This window comes from Armigeres subalbatus, chromosome 2 (genome assembly GCF_024139115.2).
Source record: "Armigeres subalbatus isolate Guangzhou_Male chromosome 2, GZ_Asu_2, whole genome shotgun sequence".
Taxonomy (NCBI): Eukaryota; Metazoa; Arthropoda; class Insecta; order Diptera; family Culicidae; genus Armigeres; species Armigeres subalbatus.
Genome location: NC_085140.1, coordinates 148,770,178 through 148,795,381, shown reverse-complemented (window position 1 = coordinate 148,795,381; position 25,204 = coordinate 148,770,178). Strand labels below are relative to the sequence as shown.

The following is a 25,204-nucleotide window of genomic DNA, read 5'->3' as shown; positions in this document are numbered from 1 at the left end:
CCATTCCATTCAGGTTACGTTCTAACCCAAAGCCTACAGCAGCAAACGACTGTGCCTGTCCCGGTGCGACTCCGCAATGGACAGGATTCCCTCACCGGGCGACTGAACAGTTCACAACAGCAGCAACACTTACACCACGCAACAATCAACGAGTACGATCCCCCTTCGCGGGTGTCCAGTCTAACCCCATCTGTGATCTATAATCATAAACATAGTTCCACTAATAGTAATCATAGCAATACCAATGGAGATTTCGGTGTCTCAAAATTGTCCTCGATTTCCAACGGCCCGGGACACGATGCGGTGGAGTATAGGAATAATAGGAATTTACTGCTGAGCAAGCATAATGGCGTAAGTAATGGGAACTACAATGGGTCCAAGGTGGACGTCAACGGTAACATGCCGAACGGCAGGGTTGCCAGTCCCAAGGAGTTGGACGAGAACGAGAGCCCTAATATTAAGATGAATGGAAACTACGGGGAAATCAATGGGTATGGCAACACGAACGGGTATCATCTCAATGGCTATAAGCAACCGAATAATGGCAAGGAGGATCATAGGAAGAGCAGCAACGGGTATGTCAATGGTAGTTTGACGACGAATGGGAACCACGTGGATCTAAATGGGAAGCAGGATCCCGCACAAGGTATGTTGCGTTTTCTGTTGCTTTATTGTGCGATCGCGTTTATGAATACATTTGTGTTTTCACTGATTTTTTTGTGCATCGCTCATTCATCAATTTTCTTGCTAACGTATTCAAATAAAAGATCTATGGTTTGTATTATGATGATCTTTCTCTAATTGAGTTTAATCAAACAGGCTTATGAGTAGAATTGCAAATGTTCGCTGGCCCGCATAATTCAGATTTTTTAAAACTGGTGTACAAGAAAGGCAAAAATGCGCGAATATATACGATATTAACCTTTAAATATCCAAAGGAAAATATTTTCAAAGACAGTTGCTTTAGTATAAATATAAACAGAACCAACATCTTGATCCGCTAGCTTAGGCATAATGAAATGATGACTAAGGTTCGATCCTTAACAACGTACAGTCATATAAAAGTTATGGTCTGCTTCTTAGGACGGAACTTCTGCTGTATTGCTGTAATTTGGAGTCATCAATTTTGATTTTCCGTGTGCCATCTCATTCGTTGCAATGTTTTTAGACTGTAGAGTATAGATTAGACTGGCCCAGCTTAGTATGGGGAGAAAAAAATGTTGTCGAATTCCAAAGAGGCACCCCACAGGATTGTGTCTTTTGGTGAGAAAACCAATCTCTTAAAATTTCAGCTCAATCGCTTGTTGCATAAGCTGGCGCATTTGATTTGAAGTTTGTATGGGGATTTCAGCCAAAATGTATAGGAAAATACACCTCCGTCACTCATTCGATCTGGAAATTGGTTCTGATTGCTCGATTGAGCTCAGAATTGCAAAAACGGCAATACCAACTTTTATATAGCTTTCGGCTGATTTATTAGGAGCTGAAATGTGTAGTTTTGGATTTATTAATCGAAGCCGAAGCCGAACACTATATAAAAGTTCATTTAATCCTAGGATAGGATGTGACAACTGAATTGAGACTGCCTTGTTGTTTTTTAGTCGGTTACTTTGACGAGATGGTCGCCAGTGCAGCCAAAGTAATTTAGTACAAAATCTTCCAAATATCATGTATCAGAACTTGATGTTTTGCTTTCCGTTCTTTCCATTATTTAAGTAAGAGAAGCGAAAACCCAACAGAGAGAAGTTTTCGCTAATGAAAATATGACTTTGAGATCCAAAATGACAGAAAGGTGAATCGTAATGCTTAAAATCAATAGTTTTAAACCTTTACAACCCTTGAGAATAATTTATATGGCGTTTGCAATTCAATATGAATTTATTTTTTACCAAAAAACTGGAACTCAAACATTTACGTATTTTGCTTAATATCAACTTTACAAACCTGCAACACGGCCAAATTAACAACATGCTGCCCTACCCGGTAAAAATCGTTTACTCATTAATGGGTACTTTTTCTCTGCTATCTCTTTCTCTCTGCTGAAAAAATCACCCATTTTAGGAGAATAAGTGGATTTACTCATTTAAATGAGTAGATCCACTTATTCTCCCAAAATGGGTAAAATTTTCAGCAGAGAGAAAGAGATAGAAAAGAAAAAGTACCCATTAATGAGTAAACGTGTTTCTCCGTGTATGAAAAACGCGCGGCCACCAATCGAAGTAATCGATTGTCATTTTCAACCAATCAGCAACCGGTACGATTGTGACAGCAAATCGGTACGATTTTTACTGACTACTTGGCACATCCTATCCTAGATTTAATCATCATACAATGTTTTGTGAAATTGTTCTGTAGCATACCAACTACTGTTTTTGCAAATTCTGAGCTCTATCGAGCAATCAGAACCAATTTCTAGATCGAATGAGTGACGGAGGTGTATTTTCCTATACATTTTGGCTGAAATCCCCATACAAACTTCAAATCAAATGCGCCAGCTTATGCAATAAGCGATTGAGCTGAAATTTTGAGAGATTGATTTTCGCACCCAAAGATACAATTCTGGAGGGTACCTCGTGGAATGTCCTCTCCACGCAATTTTTTTTAGAAGCATCTCAGCTTAGTTAAGGATCTGGCAACGATCATTTTAAATCTCTGAAGTACTTTGTACTTTTTTTGTACTTTTTTTTTCTGAAGTACATGTTTTTGAGCTGTGCTTAACAGTGTTCACTTGGATTCAGAAATTAGATTAATTCACAGTAAAATACTCTGGAATTACTATTGAAATAATTTTCAATAATATTCAGAACAAATTCCGGTGAAAACTTAACTAAACTTCAAATGAAAATTCAAAAATTTCAAACGTTTGGGGCGTCTTCCCTTGCTCATGAAAATACAAAAGATTTTCCCATGCAAAATCATAAAATATTTGAGTGAAAATGCAGCGCATTTTTGAGTAGAAATAAGAAAACATCCCTCGTAAATGAAAGAGAATTCCACCTAGAGTCAGAAGAGTTTTCCGGGAAAATTGAAAATAGTGTCCAGCGTTGATTTGGAAGACATTTTCATGGGAAATTCAGAGTTCTGGTGGAGGTGGGGAACCAGTATTTTTGACGTAATTGGTTTGGTTTGGCGTCAGTGGTAAGAATTATAATTGGAGCCGTCAAGCGATAAATTAATTTGAAAAAAATGCCAGGCAGTTTGAATGTAACGGAATTTTAATTGTATTTCATCGTCTATAATTGAAAAGGTCACTATAGGAGTATAGGATGATTTTTTTTTTTGAATATTTTTTCTGTGTGTTAATGTTTTGACTATAATTATAATTTTCTAGAAGGCAATTCCAGAGTTAAACCGGGGCTTACTACTGACCTGAATTTTTCGGATGTTCTCAAGAATTCCTGGGGAATTAACTTCTGCCATTTTTCGTAAATAATTCTTCAGGAAATACCACCAAGATTTTTCCAAAAAATGAAAATCAAGAGTACTTTCAGAAACTCCTTTCGAAAATCTTTCGAAAAATTATTTCTGGTATTCCTACGAATACTAACGGAAATTCTATTCTTATGGAAACGGATATACCTGGCTGTTTAGATTACTACCCACGAGATGACGACGAATCGGTCCAAGCGACATGCCCTACCCTATTTATTTGATCAAACTAAGGCTGTGGGGGGGGCCTCCTTAGCCGTGCGGTAAGACACGCGGCTACAAAGCAAGACCATGCTGAGGGTGGCTGGGTTCGATTCCCGTTGCCGGTCTAGGCAATTTTCGGATTGGAAATTGTCTCGACTTCCCTGGGCATAAAAGTATCATCGTGTTAGCCTCATGATATACGAATGCAAAAATGGTAACTTGGCTTAGAAACCTCGCAGTTAATAACTGTGGAAGTGCTTAATGAACACTAAGCTGCGAGGCGGCTCTGTCCCAGTGTGGGGATGTAATGCCAATAAGAAGAAGAAGAAGGCTGGAGTGGCCTGTGCTGCACATAAAAGTCTTCTCCATTCAGCTCGGTCTATGGCTGCACTTCGTCAACCACGCAGTCTGCGGAGGGTCCGCAAATCGTCCTCCACCTGATCGATCCACCTTGCCCGCTGTGCACCTCGCCTTCTTGTTCCCGTCGGATCGTTGTCGAGAACCATTTTCACCGGATTACTGTCCGACATTCTGGCTACGTGCCCGGCCCACCGCAGTCTTCCGATTTTCGCGGTGTGAACGATGGATGGTTCTCCCAACAGCTGATGCAACTCGTGGTTCATTCGCCTCCTCCACGTACCGTCCGCCATCTGCAACCCACCATAGATGGTACGCAACACTTTCCTTTCGAAAACTCCCAGTGCGCGTTGGTCCTCCACGAGCATCGTCCAGGTCTCGTGTCCGTAGAGAACTACCGGTCTTATAAGCGTTTTGTAGATAGTCAGTTTGGTACGGCGGCGAACTCTATTCAATCGGAGCGTCTTACGGAGTCCAAAATATGTACGATTTCCAGCCACTATGCGCCTCCGAATTTCTCTGCTGGTATCGTTATCGGCGGTTTCCTCCATCCTCTCAAAGTTACGTGCCATGATATCAATGTCGTCGGCGAAACCAAATAACTGGACGGACTTCGTGAAAATCGTACCACTCGTGTCAATCCCTGCCCTTCGTATTACTCCCTCCAAAGCGATGTTGAATAGCAGACATGAAAGACCATCACCTTGCCGGAACCCTCTACGCGTTTCGAAGGGACTCGAGAATGCCCCTGAAACTCGAACTACGCACATCACCCGATCCATCGTCGCCTTGATCAACCGTATCAGTTTATCCGGAAATCCGTTTTCGTGCATTAGCTGCCATAGCTGGTCCTGATCGATTGTATCATATGCGGCTTTGAAGTCGATAAATAGATGATGTGTGGGCACGTTGTATTCGCGGCATTTCTGCAATACCTGACGTATGGCGAACACCTGATCTGTGGTAGAGCGTTCACCCATAAATCCCGCCTGGTACTGCCCCACGAACTCTCTTGCAATTGGTGTTAGTCGGCGGCATAAAATTTGGGAGAGTACCTTGTAGGCGGCGTTCAGCAATGTGATTGCGCGGTAGTTGCTACAATCCAGCTTATCGCCCTTTTGTAGATGGGACACTCGACACCTTCCATCCACTCCTGCGGCAGAACCTCATCCTCCCAAACCTTGGTAATCATCCAGTGCAGCGCTCTAGCCAGTGCCTCACACCGTGTTTAAACAGCTCTCCTGGTAGTTGGTCAACTCCAGGGGCTTTGTTTGTTTTCAACCGGCCGATCTCCTCCTGGATTTCCTGGAGATTCGGAGCCGGAAGTCGCATGTCCTGCGCGCGTGCTCCTAGGTTCATTACCATACTGAAGATCCCAAAATCTTTTTTTCTTTTCAAGAATGCAATTCACAAATCTTTTAGATTCAGAACATTGTTCTTCTACTTTTCTCTAATGATTGAAACTTATGTTTACACGAAATTACACGTGTGTTATATAGATTTCAAACTTCCTCTATAAATCTCTGCTTTTTTAATTAATTCTGTATGAGGAATCGCTTCTCAATATTTTGTAAAATGATTGTTCGCAATTGAATACACAAATATGATTAAATGTTAGACGCAACTTAGGTTTTTTTTAAAATAAAAAACGTTTTCAAATAATAAACATTGCGAAGTTTCTTTAAAAAATCTGTGATTTGTAGAGGAAGTTTGAAATCTATATAACACACGTGTAATTTCGTGTAAACATAAGTTTCAATTACTAGAGAAAAGTAGAAGAACAGTAGTTTCTGAATCCTAAAAAGTTTTGTGGGCCATTTTGCGCCGGAACAGGCTATTTGATTTCTGAACACCCCTAGAAAAAACACCTTTTTCATTAAAACTTTTAAGCTTTAAGAGATAGCGCTTCGCAATGTTCCACAAAAACGTGTAGTTTTGTTTGACAAATAACTTTGTAGAAGGTTGGAAAAGTCTTGGAAAAATAGAAAAAAAGTTATGATAAAAAATGTGATTTCAGGGATCTTCTATTGAAAAAATCACATATTTTTTAAAGTATAATAGTTAGACATGGGGTGTCTTTGGCAATATGGCTCAAAATACTATCCGCTACAGCTTTCCCGAAGACACTATGTGTATATCTAGTCTTAATAAAAAAGTCTTTTAGTTTTGCACTTAGTGTACGAGAAAGGCAAAAAAGGTGTCTTTTAAATGTCTACACATACACACATACACTCATACACACATACAGACATCAGCTCAGTTTATCGAATTTCTATATAAAACTATGGGCTTATGGGCCACCATCAAATATTGGTTTTAAAAGGATCCTATAGCCTATACATAATCTTTGTGTACGAGTAAGGCCAAAACAATAAAATTTAAAATCTATATAACTCGTTTGTAATTTCGTAAACACAAGCTTCAATCGCTAGGCAAGAGTCAACATACAGCAGCTTCAGAGAACTAAAGTTGTCTGCGCCATTTTGCGCCGGACCAAGTTATACGATTCTCAAATACCCCTAGAAAAACATATTTTCTCAAATAACTTATCAATTTTAAGAGATAGAGCTTCGCAATGTTCTACAAAACGTGTATTTTTATTAGCCAAACAACTTTGTAGAAGGGTGTAAAAGTGCCTGAAACATATAAAAAGTTATGCTCAAAAACTGATTTTAGGGCCTTCCACGGTAAATGTCACATATCTAGTAAAGTATAAGTCACAGATACATGATTTTTGGCAAAGTGGCCTAAAATACCATCCGCTACAACTTTCTCGAAGACACTAGGCGCATATACGGTTTAGGTGAAAAAGTAAAATTTTTATCTCACTTTTAGGTGGATTAATCATTTCACAGATTTTCTCAAAAAAAGCCCTTTATGATATCTAACGTTTCCTCCAAACAAACTACAGCAAAAAAATCAACAGAAACGATGCTATTAAAAAAGCGCACGAAATCGACAAAAAGCAACACTGTGCGTTGTCTGTCTTATCGCATTTCAGGTGCTCTTCGTAGTGCTGCCGCCACCTTTGGATCACCTCACGCTCGTTTGTAAGAAGGTTCCCGTTTATGTCCTTACACATATCGGGCTGTGGCACGTGGCCCTTACGTTTACGGTTCAACTTCTCATAGAACTTTCGTGCGTTATTAGCGCGGTACAGTTCCTCCGTCTCTTCACGGTCTCGATCTTCCTGCTGGCGCTTTTTCCTCCGGAAAATCGAGTTTTGTCTGTTCCGCGCCCGTTTGTATCGTGCCTCGTTCGCCCTCGTGCGGTGTTGCAGCAATCTCGCCCATGCTGCATTCTTCTCCTCAACTAACTGCTCACATTCGCCGTCATACCAGTCGTTCCTCTGATCCGGAGCCACCGTGCCTAGTGCAGCGATTGCGGTGCTTCCAATGGCGGATCGAATATCTCTCCAGCCATCTTCAAGAGAAGCTGCGCCTAGCTGCTCTTCCGTTGGGAGTGCCACTTCCAGCTGCTGCGCGTAGCCTCGGGCTAGTCTACCGTCTTGTAGCCGCCCAATGTTTAGCCGCGGCGGACGACCCTGACGCGTGTTGATCACCGTCAAGAGTTTTGAGCGCAGACATACTGCAACGAGGTAGTGGTCGGATTCAATATTCGCACTGCGGTAAGTGCGTACGTTCGTGATGTCGGAGAAGAATTTACCGTCGGTTAGAACGTGGTCGATTTGGTTTTCCGTTACTTGATTAGGTGATCTCCATGTGGCCTTATGGATATTCTTGCGGGGGAAGAAAGTGCTTCGGACTACCATTCCGCGGGAGGCTGCAAAGTTTATGCATCGTTGGCCGTTGTCGTTCGATACGGTATGCAGACTATCCGGTCCGATGACCGGTCTATACATTTCCTCCCTTCCTACCTGAGCGTTCATGTCACCGATGACGATTTTGACGTCCCGCAGTGGGCATCCATCGTATGTCTGCTCCAGCTGCGCATAGAACGCTTCTTTCTCGTCGTCGGATCTCTCTTCGTGTGGGCAGTGCACGTTGATGATGATATAGTTGAAGAAACGGCCTTTTATCCTCAGCTTGCACATGCTTGCGTTGATTGGCTGCCACCCAATCACGCGTTGGCGCATCTTTCCCAGCACTATGAAGGCGGTACCCAGCTCGTTGGTGGTGCCACAGCTTTGGTAGAAGGTAGCTGCTCGATGCTCGCTTTTCCACACTTTCTGTCCTGTCCAGCAAATTCCTGCAGCGCTACGACATCGAAGTTGCGGGTATGTAATTCATCGTAGATTATCCTGCCGCAACCTGCGAAGCCTAGCGACTTGCAGTTCTATGTTCCAAGCTTCCAATCGTGATCCTTTATTCGTCACCTAGTTCGTTGCCGATTGTATCGAGTCGCATTATCTCTTATACTGTTCGTAATGATTGGTTTTCTAGACGGCTTATTGGGCCTGCGCAAACCTCCTGTCTCGTCGGAGGGCCGTCGTGTCAGGGCTGTTTAGCGTCCCACCTAACACCAGGACTTGGGCTTGTACGCTTTGAGCGGCACACGGTCGCTTTGGCGGAGCCTACTTGCGGATTCATGCAGCTTTTTATAGAGGTTTAACAGGGCCCACTGTCAAACCCCACCACATCCTAGGCAGGCGCCACAACTCGCAGATGGACTGGGGAGGGATCGTCAAGCCCTTGGACATAGTCCCTGCTGCCCTACCCACACACCATATTTAAAGTTAGCGAGCAATGTTTTTTTTCAGTCGATAGCAACGCACTGAAGATGACCTCAAGTGGTGGACGAAATACGTATCAGTGTTCAACTAATCGAATTAATTCCTGGGGCTTTCTTCTTACGAAAAGATATCTGGATTATATTCTTAACCTTCCTAATGCATTAGAAAAAAGTTACACATTGTGCATTGGGGTCCATTTGGACCCAAGATTTCATCTCGATCACGAAAACTCAAATTTCAATCGATTCTCGATCATTAGGCACCAAACGAAAGCTGTAGGTTCCAATAACAAGCCCACGGGGTGATTCATCCAAATTGACCACTCTAGACCCGGGGATCCTGTGCTAAAGAGGTACTTTTTAAGCTTCTCCATTTGGCACCAAATTTTCGAGTTTCGTGTTATGAAACATAAAATTGCTTGAAAATATGTGCTCTGATGATCCCAACTGTATTTGCCATATTGTATATGCCATTTCTGGGCAAATTTATCCCTCGAGCGGTCATCGGAAAGCCCTCTGGAAGATCCGGAACATCCATAAAATTGGCCAATTCAAAAAGTTCATCCCAGAGCATCGCGATTTTTTTCAAGACCATTCATTCTGGCAAATTGTAAGTGCAATCAATAGTTAAAGCCTTCTGTGACATATAAATGTTTCAGTAACGGTCCTCCGGAAGATCCGGAACATCCGTAAAACTGGCCAATTCTAAAAGTTCATCCTAGAGCTTCGCGATTTTTTTAAAACCATTCATTCTGGTAAATTGTGGGTACAATCAATTGTTAAAGCCTTCTGTGACCCCCAAATGTCCCAGAAACGGACCTCCGGAAAATCCGGAACATCCGTAAAAGTGGCCAATTCTAATACATAATCCCAGATCTCCTCGTTTTTTCGTAACCATCCATTCAATAGTAAATGTCTACTGTGGCCCCCAAATGCCCCAGAAATGGTTTTCCGAGAGATCCGGAACATCCGTAAAATGGCCAATTCCAAAAGTTCATCCCAGAGCTTCGCGATTTTTTAACAACCATTCATTTTGGCAAACTGTGGGTGCATCACACAGTTAAAGTCTTCTGTGACCCCAAAATGTTCTAGAGACGGTCCTCCGGAACATCCGTAAAACTGGCCAATTCTAAAAGTTCATCCTAGAGCTTCGCGATTTTTTTAAAACCATTCATTCTGGCAAATTGTGGGTGCAAGTAAAGGTAAAGTTTTCTGTTACCCCCAAATGTCTTAGAAACGGTCCTCCGGAAAATCCGGAACATCCGTAAAAGTGGCCAGTTCTAAAAGTTAATCCCAGAGCTCCGCGATTTTTTCGAGAAGTTTGTATAAAAATTCCAGTAGGTTTCTTTGAAAAATCCATTGGAATTTTTTTCGTTCCTTGGCAAATGCTTTCAGAAATCTTCTTCCAAAATTTCTCCAGAAAATTCATAAAATTACCACAGTAGTTTATTTGAATATTCCTCCAAGGATTCTTCCGTAGAACCTCCCGAAAGGCATTTATAAATTCCTTTAGTAAAACAATGTAATATTCCTTTCAAAATTCCTGCAGGAATTATACCGGAAGATTTGTTGAAAGAATTCTTCCGGAAAATTCTTGAAGAATGAAAATGAAAATTCTAAAGGAGTTTTCGTAGGTTTTTCTAACGAAAATACGAAAGGATTCTCTAAGTAATTCTCTAAGTAAAGGATTCTCTAAGAACTTGCAAATGAAATTTCCAAAGGATTCCTAAGAGAATTTCTGAAGGATTTTATAAGACATTCCCGGAAGAATGCTTAAAGTAAATTCCTAAGGAATTTCAAAATGAATCTCAGAAGATCTGAAGGAATCTGTGTTCCTATAGGAATTTTCGAAAGAATTGGGAAAATTTTCTGAAAGAATACTTTTTGATGAATACCATTAGATTTTTTTTTGAATTCCTACGAAAAACCCATCAGAAATTCCTTTTAGAATACCTACGGAAATTGTTTCCGGAAAACCTTCGGGAACTGTTTAAGGATAATTCTTTTTATGAGTTTCTTTATGAATTCTTTTGTAAATTGCCTTAAGATTTCCTGCAGAAATTGAATTAGGAACTTCTTCATTTTTTTTAAGAAATTGAATCAACAATTATTAAAGGATATTTTCTAACAAATGCTTCCAGTAATTCCTCAGAAAATCCCTTCCAAAACTCTAGTAATAATTTCTTGGAATTTCTTTTAAATTTCACTCAGGAATTTCTTCAGAAATTCTTTTAGGAATCCTTCGTACATAATTTAAACGAGATCTTTCGGATTGTTTCAAATGTGGTACATGCCCTTGGTAGTACATAGAACATAACGCCTTAATTGCATATCTTCATGGTCATCCAAAACAACCCTGGAAAAGGTTTTTAGATCTACACATGTAACCAGATATCTTTCGGCCTGTTTCAAAAGTGGTACATGCCCTTTGTTGTACAAATAATAGAATGCGTTCATTGCATAGGTTCATGGTCATCCACGAAAACCCTGGAAAAGGCCTTGAGATCTACACACGTAACCAGAGATCTTTCAGTCTGTTTCAAAAGTGGTAAACGCCCTTTGTTGTAGAATAGAACGCCTTCATTGCATATTACGGAGATTGATCTACAGACCTTGACTCTATGGAGCTCGTAGACTACCTGGGGCCCACGACAACAACAAGAACTACTTGGAATACAAACATATACCAAGAAGAGGTCACACAACTTGTTGATTCTTCAATAACTGCCTCCATTACGGAGGTTGATCCATAGACCTTTACTCTATGGAGTTAATAAACTACCTGGACCAATGATAACGTCAAGAACAACTGTATTGACCCGATTTTGTCACTCCCCGATTTTATCACGTTTTCGACCCGATTTTGTGACCTAAAACTATTTTGAAAATTTTAGTCTTTCTTTTTATGTTTAAAAATAATAGCGCAAACAACAATGATTTCCATGAAATATCTTTCACCACCTGTGGTTTATTATGAATCTTTTCTAAGTACCCATCAAAAATTTTGTAAGCCTTTTCGGCAAGAAAAATGGGTTCCGTTTACGAATTTTGCATAAACTAATTCATATTTGAGAAACTAATTAAAAATTTAAGATGAAAGTTTCCCCCAAAATTCACTAGAGGGGTGATAAAATCGGGATATTACTGTACTTGGAATGCAAACATATACCAAGAAGGGCTCACACAACTTATTTATCCTTCAATAACTGCTTCCATTGCGGAGATTGATCCACAGACCTTGACTCTATGGAGTTCGTAGACTACCTGGAGCCCACAACAACAACAAGAACTACTTGGAGTAAAAACATATACCAAGAAGGGGTCACACAACTTGTTTATATTTCAATAATTGCTTCCATTACGGAGGTTGATCCACAGACCTTGACTCTATGGAGTTCCTAGACTACCTGAAAGCCACGACAACTACTAGAACTACTTGAAATACAAAAATGTAGCAAGAAGGGGTCACACAACTTGTTTATTCCTCAATAAGTTTCTCAATTACTGAGGATGATCCACAGACCATGACTCTATGAAGTTCATAGACTACCTTGAACCAATGACAACTACAAGAACTACTTGGAATGCAAACATATTCTAAGAAGAGGTCACACAACTTGTTTGTTCTTCGATAACTGCTTCCATTACGGAGATTGATCCGAAGACGCAGTACTTAGATCATATAAAAATAAAACAACCTCCGAAACTAATATGAATTTGCCTCAAAAAATTGCTTGAGACTTTTTTTACGCTCTTATAGGATGAAAAATTCATCCAAATTTTCACAAGAAATGCATTCGAATTTTGAAAACGTGAAAAACTCGAAAAAGTTTCTAATTTAGAAATTTTCAAAAAGATCTCTTTTTAATCGTTGTAAAAAGCGATAGGAAATGTGTACTAGGGTGCCAATAGAATGTATGGGAAAAACATTGTCAAGAAAATTATTTTGAGCTTTTTAGTGGAATGTCTTCACTTATTATAAGACGAATTTGTACAATCCCGTTTCCATTCCACCACTTAAGTGGATAATATATTGGATAGATCTACAGAAAAATAAGTTGCTAATGTCGACGACGTCGATCTTTTTCAACGTAAATCAAAATTGCGTAAAAATAAACCGTGTTGTTTAAAAAAACCGACTGAAATCGTGTTAGTCAAAAAATGCGATAAAAAAATTTCATTAAAAAAAAGTTTCGCAATGACATGCATCGTGTTTCTACATTATCAGTTTTCTTGATCTTTACACGTTGTGTTTTAAAGTCATGCGGTTTCGCGTAATAATGACTGCGTAAAAATAAAACCAGTGTAACAAACAAGGCCTAGCAATCTGATAATTTTCTCCGTAAATCTGATATCAAAAGTTTTCAAAGTTACAAAAAATTCCAAATTTTGTTGGCAAGATTTTGAGCACCCCTAAATCATGTCCGATGGAGCTCAAATTTTGCATTAGGGCATATTTTAGGGCTTTGGAAATGTTTGCGTAACGTCCGGGTTTTTGAATTCGATGAAAAATTGTTTTCGCCATGAGATTTTTTTTCGAAGTCCCAAAACAGTCGATTTAAAAAAAAAACTAATTCTCAAAGTTTCATGCATCTTGAATTCTTTGGCAACAATAAAACAAAAAGAAAATTTCCGCCTTGTGAGGAAAAAAAATAATTTTGATTTTTTTTGAGGTACCTCAAATCATGTTCGATTTAGCTAAAATTTTGCATACGGGGATATTTTTGGGTCGAAAACGTTTGCGTATCGTCCGATGTTAAACGTCGATGAAAAAAAATTTCACCATCTCCCAAAAATGTTCTAAGAGAAAAAAAACGATTTGAAAAAAAAATTGGGATAACTCAAATCTCAATCTCAAATCTCGACGTTTCATACACTTTAAGGTCATTTGGCATCAAAAACAAAAATTCGATTTTCGACTTTTCCTTTGGTCCTCCCTTGGAAAAAAAATTTCATTTTTCCAAAACTTTGATAAATTTTACGCACCCCTAAATCATGTCCAATTGAGCTCAAATTTAGCATGAAATGGTAAGGGTAAATGAAACTTGTGAGCAATGTCGTTTTTTGGAATTCGAAAATGTCTGTTTTATTGGCACCCTAATGTGTACGGCATTTAAAATTTTGACACAGTATGATAAAACTAAAGTTAATGTTGAAAAATGCCTTTGATAATAATTATTAAATTTACATCAGTGCAAGTAAACGCCTTAATCGACAACCTCAATCTTTTCACATTCTCTGCAAAAATCAAGCATCCTTGTCGCCGATATGTTTAACAAACAAACTCTAAATTTAATTCACCCAATCTCATCTATCTATTCCTTAGTTGAACATCACCACTTAAATCCTTTTTTCTTCCCCCACCAGTTGACTCGGACAGCGAGGAAAAGAAGCTAATAATCCAGCTCAAGAAGGATCACACGGTCAAAGACCTGACCCAAAAGCTTTCGAACCTGCCGCTGAGCCCTCAGGAGGACAAACCCCAGAACCGGATCGGTGACATGTCCGGCTTGATTTCCAAAGCCAAAGAAGGGCTAGCCAAGAGCAAGAGCAACAAGGACATCTCCCGGTCGCCGAGCGTGGACAGCGACATTAAAAAGCTGGGCGGAGAGCAGAAAAAGTCCGAAAACGAACTCCACTGGGAGGAGATTGTGAAAAACATGACACGGAAGCTGAATCTGTGCGACCTGGACTTCACCGATCTCACGTCCGACGACGATAAGGATGTGCTTGCGCCCCGGGGCTTCGGCGGGGCGGTTCCCCCTCCACCGCCGCCGGGTGGTCTGCTGCCGCCGATGGGTGTAATGCCACCGCCGCCGAACATGATGATGCGACCGCCCCCGACCAACCTGATGCCGCCGATGTTCCCCAACGGTGGCCTACCGAACCCGGCAGCCATGACCAATGGCGACGTGAGCGGGATGATTGTGAAGAATAAAAAGACTGTAAGTATAGAATGAAGATTTTTTGGTAGTCTTAAAAGAGAGATTTTTCGACTATTTCATTTTTTTTTATGTGTGTTTTATATCGAATTGAATTCGTATTCCATGCAGAGAGTAGAGTTTCGTAACGCTAATCGTAAAAAGTGAAAATTGTCGAATAACCATTTGAATCGCACAGTCGATTGATAGTTGAAAAACTCTACTCGTAAAATAATCCTGCCAAATCCACTATTGTAGGGACGTACATTATTACAACTGGTTCTTTCTCGTATTAGAAACTCAATTGCCAATGGAATCACCCAAAAAAAGCTAACCCATTTCATTCACTTTGGATCGACTCCCATGGCAGCAATTGGAGGAAATCGAAATCAAAAAGCAATTTAACTTTTACCTCATACCGCCCTGTGTCTGCTCTGCACTTGTACTCTTTGTAGGTGAAACTTTTCTGGAAGGAAGTTCGCGAGGATATGATTCCGGCGACGATACAGCGCACCATTTGGGACGAGCTTCCGGAGGCCACGGTGGACACCCAGAAGTTGGAGCATTTGTTCGAATCCAGAGCCAAAGATCTGATGACAAAGGTAAATTATTGCGACACTGTGTTGGTTTTTTACTGGTTCCGCCCGGAATGGATGGGGATGTTAGAGGCGAAATTTCCTTCATTTCTATTTCACAGGCAGTTATATGCACACGTTCGAGTTGCACATCATTTATTTCATTACAAATCATCTGTTAGGCTTCGAGTTAATATGAGACTAATTGTATGGCTAAATAATTCCCAGTAACATGGAGTGAGATGGTGTCCTCGGCGTAGTTAAGCCCACCCTCTGTGCCCCAGGAAGTGCTAGCGTCTGTTGAAAAATAACCATATTATTTACTGACCATCGTCAAATGTGAATGTCATATCTTGTGTTGACTTCTTGTTTGTTCTGTTCTTCTCTTCCGTACTCTGCCACATTACTGCAACACACATCAATCACATCAAAACAATCAAAATTCAAAACCTGACGCTCGCTGTCTTGGAATTACCTAAATTTGGCACAACTTTCAAACTCCATTACTTCATTATATTTAATCAATAACTAGGAGGTGAGTGTTCTTATGGGAATGGTTTTGTATGGTATTTCCAGAAAACGTGTTAATGTTCTATTTATTGTTTTATTGGTAGTTTCGTTGTTGTTGTTTTCTTTTGTTATTTTTTTCTGTTTATTTTCCATTAAATTTTAATTCAGTTATTAGAAAAACAAATGTTTGTGTACAAAAAGTTTACTGTTTATAAATCATTTATTGACTACACTTAATGAATGCATAGTTACTTTTCCATTTCTTAATATTCAATTGGTGTAATATTCATCCATATATACATTTGTAATATTCATTCATTCAGTCTTGCTATACATTCAATTCATCGTAACACTGCATGTTTTTGAAAGGTTTGAATGTTTGCTAAAGTTTTTCCCATATTATATTGACAAAGCATAGCATAGCAATATTGTAACGGTAATTGTAGTTGTTATGGTACTCGTATTTCTTATGATATTTGTATCCAGATTGCCATCAGAAATCAAGGTGGGTTTAGTCCTTGAATCTGAACCAAGGACAAACTCAACAAAACATGAGGATTACTTTACCACTCATGGCCACGAACATCTTCACCTATCTAGGAAGGGAAAGGAGCGAGAAGCCCCTGACTCAATTGGAGACATAATTAGAGTTAATTATTGGGGAAGGTATTCTTTGGGTCAGGGTTATGTGCGTAGTAGTTGGCGCGCTGTAAGTCTAGTTATATAATAAAAATTTTAATGTTTATGCACACGTCTCCAATAATTGTTATTATATTATATAACTGTTTTTCCGTACAAATCGTAGCCTCCGAGTTGGCACGCTGCCTCTCGTAGGCAATAAATCAGAAGCTTAGTTGAAGCACTATTTTTTCATTGTCGTCGTCTGGAATCAGGAGGATCTAAAAATCATACAACGTCGGGTCTTCTCATCCTGGACGAAACAGTTAAGATACTAAATCTTACCCCGTAAAGGGATTTGCCCAACTTTACGGCAGCTTTCAAGAATCTTGCACCAATACTCAAAGACTTTCTTTCATTGCAGCAAATTTTCTAGAACATGCTAGCTGTCTCTAGGATGAGCAAAATTTTAACGCACAGTAATACCAATGTTAGTACAACATCGCCTACATTATTTATGATAGTTTCACTATATTATTAAAAATGTTTAAATTTCACATTGCCCGACAAAATTGCACAGAACAAAGCTGGAAATTTTTTTTTCTAGCCATGCTCTTTCAAAATGAAATTTTATCCTCAAATCGAGTGACAATAAAGTACAAAGAATCAAATTATTCTTCTTACAAAGGCATAACCTCTGTGTTCAAATGTTTACACTGCTAAAAAAAAAACACTAACCCATCTCACCCCGTGACCCATCTTGCCTCACTTTACCCTACATCTGATCCGTTCAACAAAGAGATCTGTTTTGTCCTTCTCTGGTCCTTATCCTTGGTATACTTTATTGATCTATTGAGCATGACCCGTTCTAAGGTAGAGAACTTATCCGTAGATAAAAATCTAAATCACAATAATAAATATTCAGTTGACTCTCTACATCTCGATGGTCCGTATTGATCTAGATATCTCTCCCTATATCGATGGTTTTCTCGGTCACTTCAAACCACGAACATTTTTGCTTTTTACATCTCAATAACCTCCTTCACTATTTCGATACTTCACTCGATATTTCACTATTTCGATGTGTCCTAATCAAATTTTGTTCAGGATTCTTTCTCCCAATGTCGATATATTTAAATTTCTAGGCTACTAGATCTTCGTTAAGCAATAACAAACACATCAAGAACGAGCGATGCCATTTGTTTTGTTGCCGTTTTTCATAGCAACAAGCTTTTTTGGTCTAGGGTCCTTCAGTTAGAGGTGTGCGCCGGTCCGAAAATCTTTGGCTGCGGCGTTTGTCAGAATTTTTGCCGGCGGCGGCTGCGTCGATCGGTGTGGCAATTTTTTATTACACTTATTTTTAATGTTTTTATCAGTGATTGAATCCTAAAGAGAATGAACAAGTCTCACACTTATCTTCTCTGTATACATATCCCAAGTAACATTTTAAGTGTTATAACGCTCTTGAAGACCATAATTTACTCTACAAGAGTGTTATAAAACCAGATTTAAACCAAAATGTTGCTAGGGATACGAAGTGTAGCATATCGCGAGAGACTTTTTTCGCAAGCTGTCATGATAGAGAAATGATTCGGTAGGCTATACCCCATGATAAATTTCTTTTAGAAAGCTCAAAATGCAGGGAGCACTGGCTCTGATTATGCATTTCAACTTGTTCTACACAGCTGTGCAGTGACCAAACAAAGCGAGAATCTTTTGTTTTTCCGCACTTGTAAACAAGTTTGATAAATTTGTGATCATGGCTTGTTATGATTCGGAACAGTTTTTGCCTCTCTTTTATCATTGTTCGTTATCTATTGAGAGCAATTTCTGCAAACCCTGGTTTTTATGCATTTAAAAAAAAAATATTTTCAAGTCATTTCACGGGAGAATCTTTAGAATTTCACGGGAAAAGTCTGAGGAACTTTCCAAGTATTTCCAAAATCTTCATTTGGAAATTATTTTCGAATTTTTCACCGGAACTACTTTGAAGTTTCGAGAATTCTTTGGAATTTTCAATGTAAGCTCTAAGAACTCGCAATGAAAACAGCTAGTGAAAAAATCTACTGAATTTCTACGAGAAATTGTTCCAAATTTTTACAGGAAAATGTTCAAAAAAATCCACACAAATAATCAGGGACCAAAATGCTTACTCATTCGCACGAGCAGAAGATGCTCCAAGGCCTGATGAGAGATAGCTATTTGTCTCCCACTGTCAGAACCGCGAAAAGTAGATTTACTCGGCTTCTTAATTCTTTTATCTTTTTCGTGCCACAAAAGTAGCCTTTATCCGTGCATTTATGCAACAAATAACCTATCCCAACAAGCCGTCAACGTGGAGATATCGCTAGGGTGAGCGCAACCCAGTGCCATTTTGGTTGGTGTTCTGGGTTCGAATCCCGCTATGGTCTTAATTTTTTTTATAATCGCACACTGAAAATTATTGCGAAAAGTTAGTGAGGCGTAAGAATGATGAAACGAAAATCATCAAGTAAGCACGACTTTCGTTTATTTTTCAGGCCTGCTTTGCCTAGGCCCAGATAAAAAAGTAGCGAGTGAAAATGTCTCTCTTGAAAGGCGGCTTTCGAGCCACTTAAAAGGAGGCGTCCGAGCATCTTGAAAAGAAGCCTATGGGCTGCTTCCAAGCCTTTTGAAAAAAGAATTCCGAGCCCCTTGAAGAGAGGGTTCCGAGCTTCTCGAAAAAAGGCTGCTACCCCATCCGAGCCTCTTGGAATGAGGCTTTCGAGCCTCTTGAAAGGAGGTTTTCGAGCCTCTTGAAAGGAGGCTTCCGAACCTCTTGAAAGGAGGCTTCCGCGCCTCTTAAAAGGAGGCTTCCGAGCCCTTTTGTTAAAGGCTTCTGAGCCTCTTCAAAAAGGCTTCCGAGCCTCTTGAAAGGAGGCTGCCGAACCTCTTGAAAGGAGGCTTCCAAGCTTCTTAAAAGGAGACTTCCGAGCCTCTTAAAAGGAGGTTTACGAGCCTCTTGAAAAAAGTCTTAAAAGGAGGCTTCTGCGCCTCTTAAAAGGAAGCTTCCGAGCCTCTTGAAAGGAGGCTTCCAAGCTTCTTGACAGAAGGCTTCCGAGCCTTTTGAAAGGAGGCTTCCGAGCCTCTTAGAAGGAGACTTCCGAGCCTCTTGAAAGGAGGCTTCCGAGCCTCTTGACAGAAGGCTTTCAAGCCTCTTGAAAGGAGGCTTCCGAGCCTCTTAAAAAAGGCTTCCGAGCCTCTTGAAAGGAGGCTTCCGAGCCTCTTGAAAGAAGGCTTCCGAGCCTCTTGAAAGATGGCTTCCGAGCCTCTTGAAAGATGGCTTCCGAGCCTCTTGAAAGGAGGCTTCCGAGCCTCTTAGAAGGAGGCTTCCGAGCCTCTTGAAAGGAGGCTTCCGAGCCTCTTGAAAGGAGGCTTCCGAGCCTCTTGAAAGGAGGCTTCCGAGCCTCTTGAAAGGAGGCTTCCGAGCCTCTTGAAAGGAGGCTTCTGAGCCTTTTGAAAGGAGGCTTCCAATGCTCTTGAAAGAAAGCTTCCAAGCCTCTTGAAAGGAGTCTTCTGAGCCTCTTGAAAGGAGGCTTCTGAGCCTCTTGAAAGGAAGCTTCCTGAGCCTCTTGAAAGGAGGCTTCTGAGCCTCTTGAAAGGAGGCTTCTGAGCCTCTTGAAAGGAGGCTTCTGAGCCTCTTGAAAGGAGGCTTCCTGAGCCTCTTGAAAGGAGGCCTGAGCCTCTTGAAAGGAGGCTTCTGAGCCTCTTGAAAGGAGGCTTCCTGAGCCTCTTGAAAGGAGGCTTCCGAGCCTCTTGAAAGGAGGCTTCCGAGCCTCTTGAAAGGAGGCTTCCGAGCCTCTTGAAAGGAGGCTTCCGAGCCTCTTGAAAGGAGGCTTCCGAGCCTCTTGAAAGGAGGCTTCTGAGCCTCTTGAAAGGAGGCTTCCGACTCTAGATTACATTCTGTTTTAGCTTGATATATTTCATAGAAGATTCTTTAAATTTGTTCATTCGAGGTTTTGCCCTTTTGATGTTTTTGTCTCACAACCCTTCATCCATTGTACTGGTTGTGGAGGTCAGGATTCAATAGGCCATGATCTACTGATCGCCATTCATATTATGTACAAAACAAAGTTTAAAAATAAAAATAAAATACAAAATTGTCGAAACTTTATCAATAAGATAAGAAAATTATTTTGAGCTTTTTAGTGGAATGTCTTCACTTGTCATAAGACGAGTTAATACAGTCCCATTGAATTCCACCACTTAATTGTATCTTGACAGATACGTATTTCGACCTCAAAAGTAAGGCCGTCTTCAGTGTCTCGTACTTGACTCGACTCAATAAGTTTTGATTAAAATTGTAATTCATCCGCCATTAAGCATTTCGTTCGAGGTACCCCCTGGGTTCGGCGAAGGTACCCCCAGGGGTACATGTACCCCAGGTTGAGAACCGCTGCTCTAAGGGAACATTTTTTGACTTAAGATTTGAATTAAAACCAATTTACTAGACCAGGCTTGTAAAATGTCATCTGCATGTCATTTGACTAATTTGTTCATAACTTTCTTTAGAAGCCAAATTTATTCCATAATTTTGAATGTACTCATAACGCTTGAGTAGGGCTATATTTTTGTCCAAGGGTACATTGCTCTAAGTATAACATCTGAGGCTGGAGAGTGAAAACTCTCCAAAATGTCACGTGTCATTTGACATAATGTCATTTGAATGACATTTTGCCTCCCACGCCCCAGATTACATATTTACAGCAAAGTCTTCTTAGACAAAGTTGTAGGTCCATTAAAGTGCTATAAGTTCGTCATACAACATGAATTAATAGCTACTTTCTGAAAAAAGTTCTGGGAAAATTATACTAACGAATGCAAATGACATTTTACAACACTGTACTAGACTACCACTGTAAATAGTTCAATACGCATCTTTTGAAGAAGCCCCTTTGATTACAAATTTTAATTTCTTCACAGGCAATTTAGCCCAATTATGGTCACTACAGCAACAAAAAATGGCACCTGAAACTCCATTTTTGCAGGGTGGTTTTATTTTATTTTGGTTATTAGAAATTCAAAGCCTGCTTTCCATCTCAATGACCAAACAGGTTACTGACAAGCATATGAACAACAGGATGATCTCAAACCCCCTTTATTATTTTATATTTTTGTACACATGATCTTCCAGCACGTGATCCAGGCTGCTACTATAAGAAAGTTGCTTCAATCTTCTCCTAGACCCAAATGGTAACCTTTTGCACAAAGTTTTACTGCTTATGTCCAGAATTTCCTCACAGTGCGCTTTTTTCATGTTATGATTGGCAATCATAGTTTGCGGACCTTTCCAGAGGAAAATTAAGTCCCACAGGGCTCCGTTCTAGCCGTCACGTTATTCCTCTTGGCGATGAACGGGGTGTTTCGTTCCCTCTCCGCCAACATATGCATCTATGTATACTAGGGTGGCTCAAATCAGTATGGGAAAAACTTGTTTCAATTTTTTTGATGGGCCGCCCTCTTATTCGGTTCTATTTGATGCCCTGATGCTCTGGACAAAATTTCAGCCAAATCGGTCAACGTTTGGCCGGTGCTAAACTCATTGGAAGTTTATATGGAAAAATGTATGCAGAAACATCCAAAAAGAGTGATTTGCAGTTGGACGGCACAATTTATGATCAAGAACCAGGATACTCTTTCAGTTCTTATAGAATTAAATACAGAATGTTATGCAGAAAACCGCGAGAAGATTAGAGTTTGCCCGGCTAAGTTATTAGCATTTCTCAGAATTGGGGTTTGAGCAAATTTCGTTTCTTTTGCCTTTGAAAAGAAATAAATTCACCCGTACAACACTCCAGTAAAATGCTAATATCTTTACGTAAAAAACTCTAATCTTCTCGCGGTTTTCAGCATAACATTCTGTATTTAATTCTACAAGAACTGAAAGAGTATCCTGGTTCTTGATCATAAATTGTGCCGTCCAACTGCAAATCACTCTTTTTGGATGTTTCTGCATACATTTTCCCATATAAACTTCCAATGAGTTTAGCACCGGCCAAACGTTGACCGATTTGGCTGAAATTTTGTCCAGAGCATCAGGGCATCAAATAGAACCGAATAAGAGGGCGGCCCATCAAAAAATTTGAAAAGGTGTTTTTTGAGCCACTCTAATGTATACACAGATGACATTCTGTTGGGAGTCGTTGGTGACACAACCAGGCGTACACGGATTAAGGCACATTCCGCTGCAAGTGCTGTCCTCCATTGGGCCAACTCGGTAAGCTTTGCCAAAACAGCCAGCAAAAGCGTATGAGGACACGTCTGCAGGCATCAGCTATCCAACTTGAGCATCAAGTTGGGTAACCAGCCCATCCACAAAAAACAACTGTGAAAGATTGTTTGCTTTTGAGCTGTTGACTGCTTGCTGGTCGGAAACGAAGTGAACGAGTCACCAGGTTCTGACAGTTCAACAACTGTATTTATTGTTTAGAGTAGATAGGTTCAGACATACGTTTTCAAGGAAGTAATAGAATTTATCATCGTTTACTGATACCAACACAGTGATATAATTTGAATAGGGTGGTTCATTATCCTACATACTCCCCCCGCCATAATCATCTAGTGGTAATAAGCACAGTTTCGATACACATCGCTTGAATTCACCGTTAATGGTACGAAGAGTAACTACTCGTACCATACCATCTGGCCCTGGATGCACTTTAACGACTCGTCCAGTTATCCAAGTAAGGGGGGGTAGGTTGTCGTCCTTTAATAAGCATAATTGTCCTATTGCCAGGTTGGGTTGACTGCTAGATGAAGACTTAGTTCGCTGCTGAAGATTGTTTAAATATTCAATTCTCCACCTTTTCCAAAATAGTTGAAGATTTTTTTGAACTTCCTCATAACGATTTAATCGGTTTGTAGGAAATCCAGTTACATCTTTGTCTGGTAGGGCATTAATCGGACCACCTGTCAGGAAGTGTCCTGGGGTCAGTGGAGTAATATCATTTGGATCAGAAGACATAGGTGATATAGGCCGTGAGTTTAGACATCCTTCGACTTGCTTTAATAGCGTTTATATTTCCTTGTAAGTGGGTATGGTAGACCCAATAATTCAGTTCATATGATGCTTGACGCTTTTAATTCCCGCTTGCCATTGCCAGATACCTCCGAAATTAGGTGCTCGAGGTGGGACGAACTTCCATTCAATACCTTCCACTGCACAAAAACTCGTAATGTCCGGTGACATTTCCTGTTCGAATTTATCGGCTAAGATACCTAGCTCAGTTTTAGTACCAACAAAATTAGTACCGTTATCACAGTGTATAATGCTACTTCGACCACGTTGGCTGCTGAATCTTCTAAGGGCAGCGATGAAGCAAGAACTCGACAATCCACTCACGAGCTCGATATGCACTGCACGAGTAGACAGACAAATGAACAATGCCACATATACCTTCAAAGTTTTTTGAGTTCTCACCAAATTTTCTTTGATTATGAACGGACCACCAAAATCAACTCCAGCAACTTGAAACGGTCTTCCTGGATTAATCCTTGCCTCCGGTATTTGTCCCATGATTTGGTGCAAATTTTTTGGGTTGTTTCTGAAGCAAGGGATGCATCGATGAATTATTTGACGAGCCAAGCTTTTTCCGTGGATTGGCCAGTATTCCAATCTCAAGGCGTAGAGTAACCCTTGTGGTCCAACATGTAGATTTTTGAGATGATAATCGGTTGCGATTAATCGTGTTAAGTTACACTTTGAGGGTAAGATTATTGGATGCTGTTGATCATATGTTACTCCAGCTGCTTGTATACGCCCACCAACACGTAGCAAACCATTGTCGTCTAGAAACGGGTTTAGCGTTAGCAAAGAGCTGTTTTTCGTTACACACTTTTTATTCTTTAGGTTCTTTACTTCTTCGGTAAAATGTTTTTGTTGAACCATCTTAATGATCCTTATACGGGCTGATTCGATGTCATGTACCGTTAAACCTTCTTGTCGCACTTTTTGATGTTTTCGCCGACAGTTGTTTGCAAACCGCAAAATATAGGCGATAACCCTCTGTAGCTTCCCAAAATTGGAAAATCGGTCAAGAAAATCCAACTCTAACTCTGCATCGGTGTCCTTTTTAGTCACGTTCGTTTCCACAGTTAGTATGCGTGTTGGTTCTTGCATCCACGGTTGTCGATGTTCTCGTAAAAAATTTGGTCCACACCACCATATATCACTGTTAGCTAACTTCTTGGTGGATACGCCTCTAGAGATGAGATCTGCCGGATTGTTTTTTGACCGTATATGATGCCAGTCGTGAATAGACGATTTTTGATTAATCATTTTAACCCTATTGGAAATGAAGGTCGGCCATCTAGTTTCCGGTTTGTGGATCCAATCCAGCGTTACCATTGAGTCCGTCCAATAGTGAATTGAATAAATCGATACGTTGAGCGCTTTCTTTGTCGTTTTCATCAACTCCACTAATAATGTAGCTGCTCTTAACTCCATGCGAGGAATAGTTAAATTTTCTTTGTTGCTTCGTTCACTTGATGGAGCGATTCGTGATTTAGCGCATAGTAAATGTACTTGAACTCCGTTACTGTCCAATGTCCTCATGTAAATGGCCGCCCCATACGCCCGTTTCGCCGCATCGGAGAATCCATGGAGCTCAATAACCTCACGCATCGGCTTAACGTGCCGTTGGAAATTTATTTTTGACAGCTCGTTAATTTGGCTGTTAAACCAACTCCACCGGTCTGCTAGTTCCGATGGCAATAGTTCATCCCAAGCAAGCTTATTAGCCCAAATGTCTTGCATCAACATTTTTCCATGGACGATTATGGGACTAAGAGTGCCTAACGGATCATAAACTTTTTGCACTTCGGAAAGCACATTGCGCTTGGTAATTGCTAGGTGGTTGTTAAACTCATCGCTGAAGCTAA

General features: G+C 40.3%; 1 protein-coding gene across 3 annotated transcripts in view; it reads left to right on the top strand.

Annotated features, from left to right (window-relative positions):
- The window catches only part of LOC134210994 (FH1/FH2 domain-containing protein 3), a 492,884-nt gene that overhangs the window by 433,720 nt on the left and 33,960 nt on the right, over window positions 1-25,204 (top strand). For all 3 annotated transcript variants that reach the window (XR_009978903.1, XM_062687493.1, XM_062687494.1), the window contains 3 exons: window positions 14-646; window positions 14,050-14,627; window positions 15,059-15,205. Coding sequence is in view for 2 of the 3 variants with exons in the window: in XM_062687493.1 (XP_062543477.1) it covers window positions 14-646; window positions 14,050-14,627; window positions 15,059-15,205 (1,358 nt within the window). In the remaining variant the exon portion in view is untranslated. The remainder of the gene's footprint in view (window positions 1-13; window positions 647-14,049; window positions 14,628-15,058; window positions 15,206-25,204) is intronic.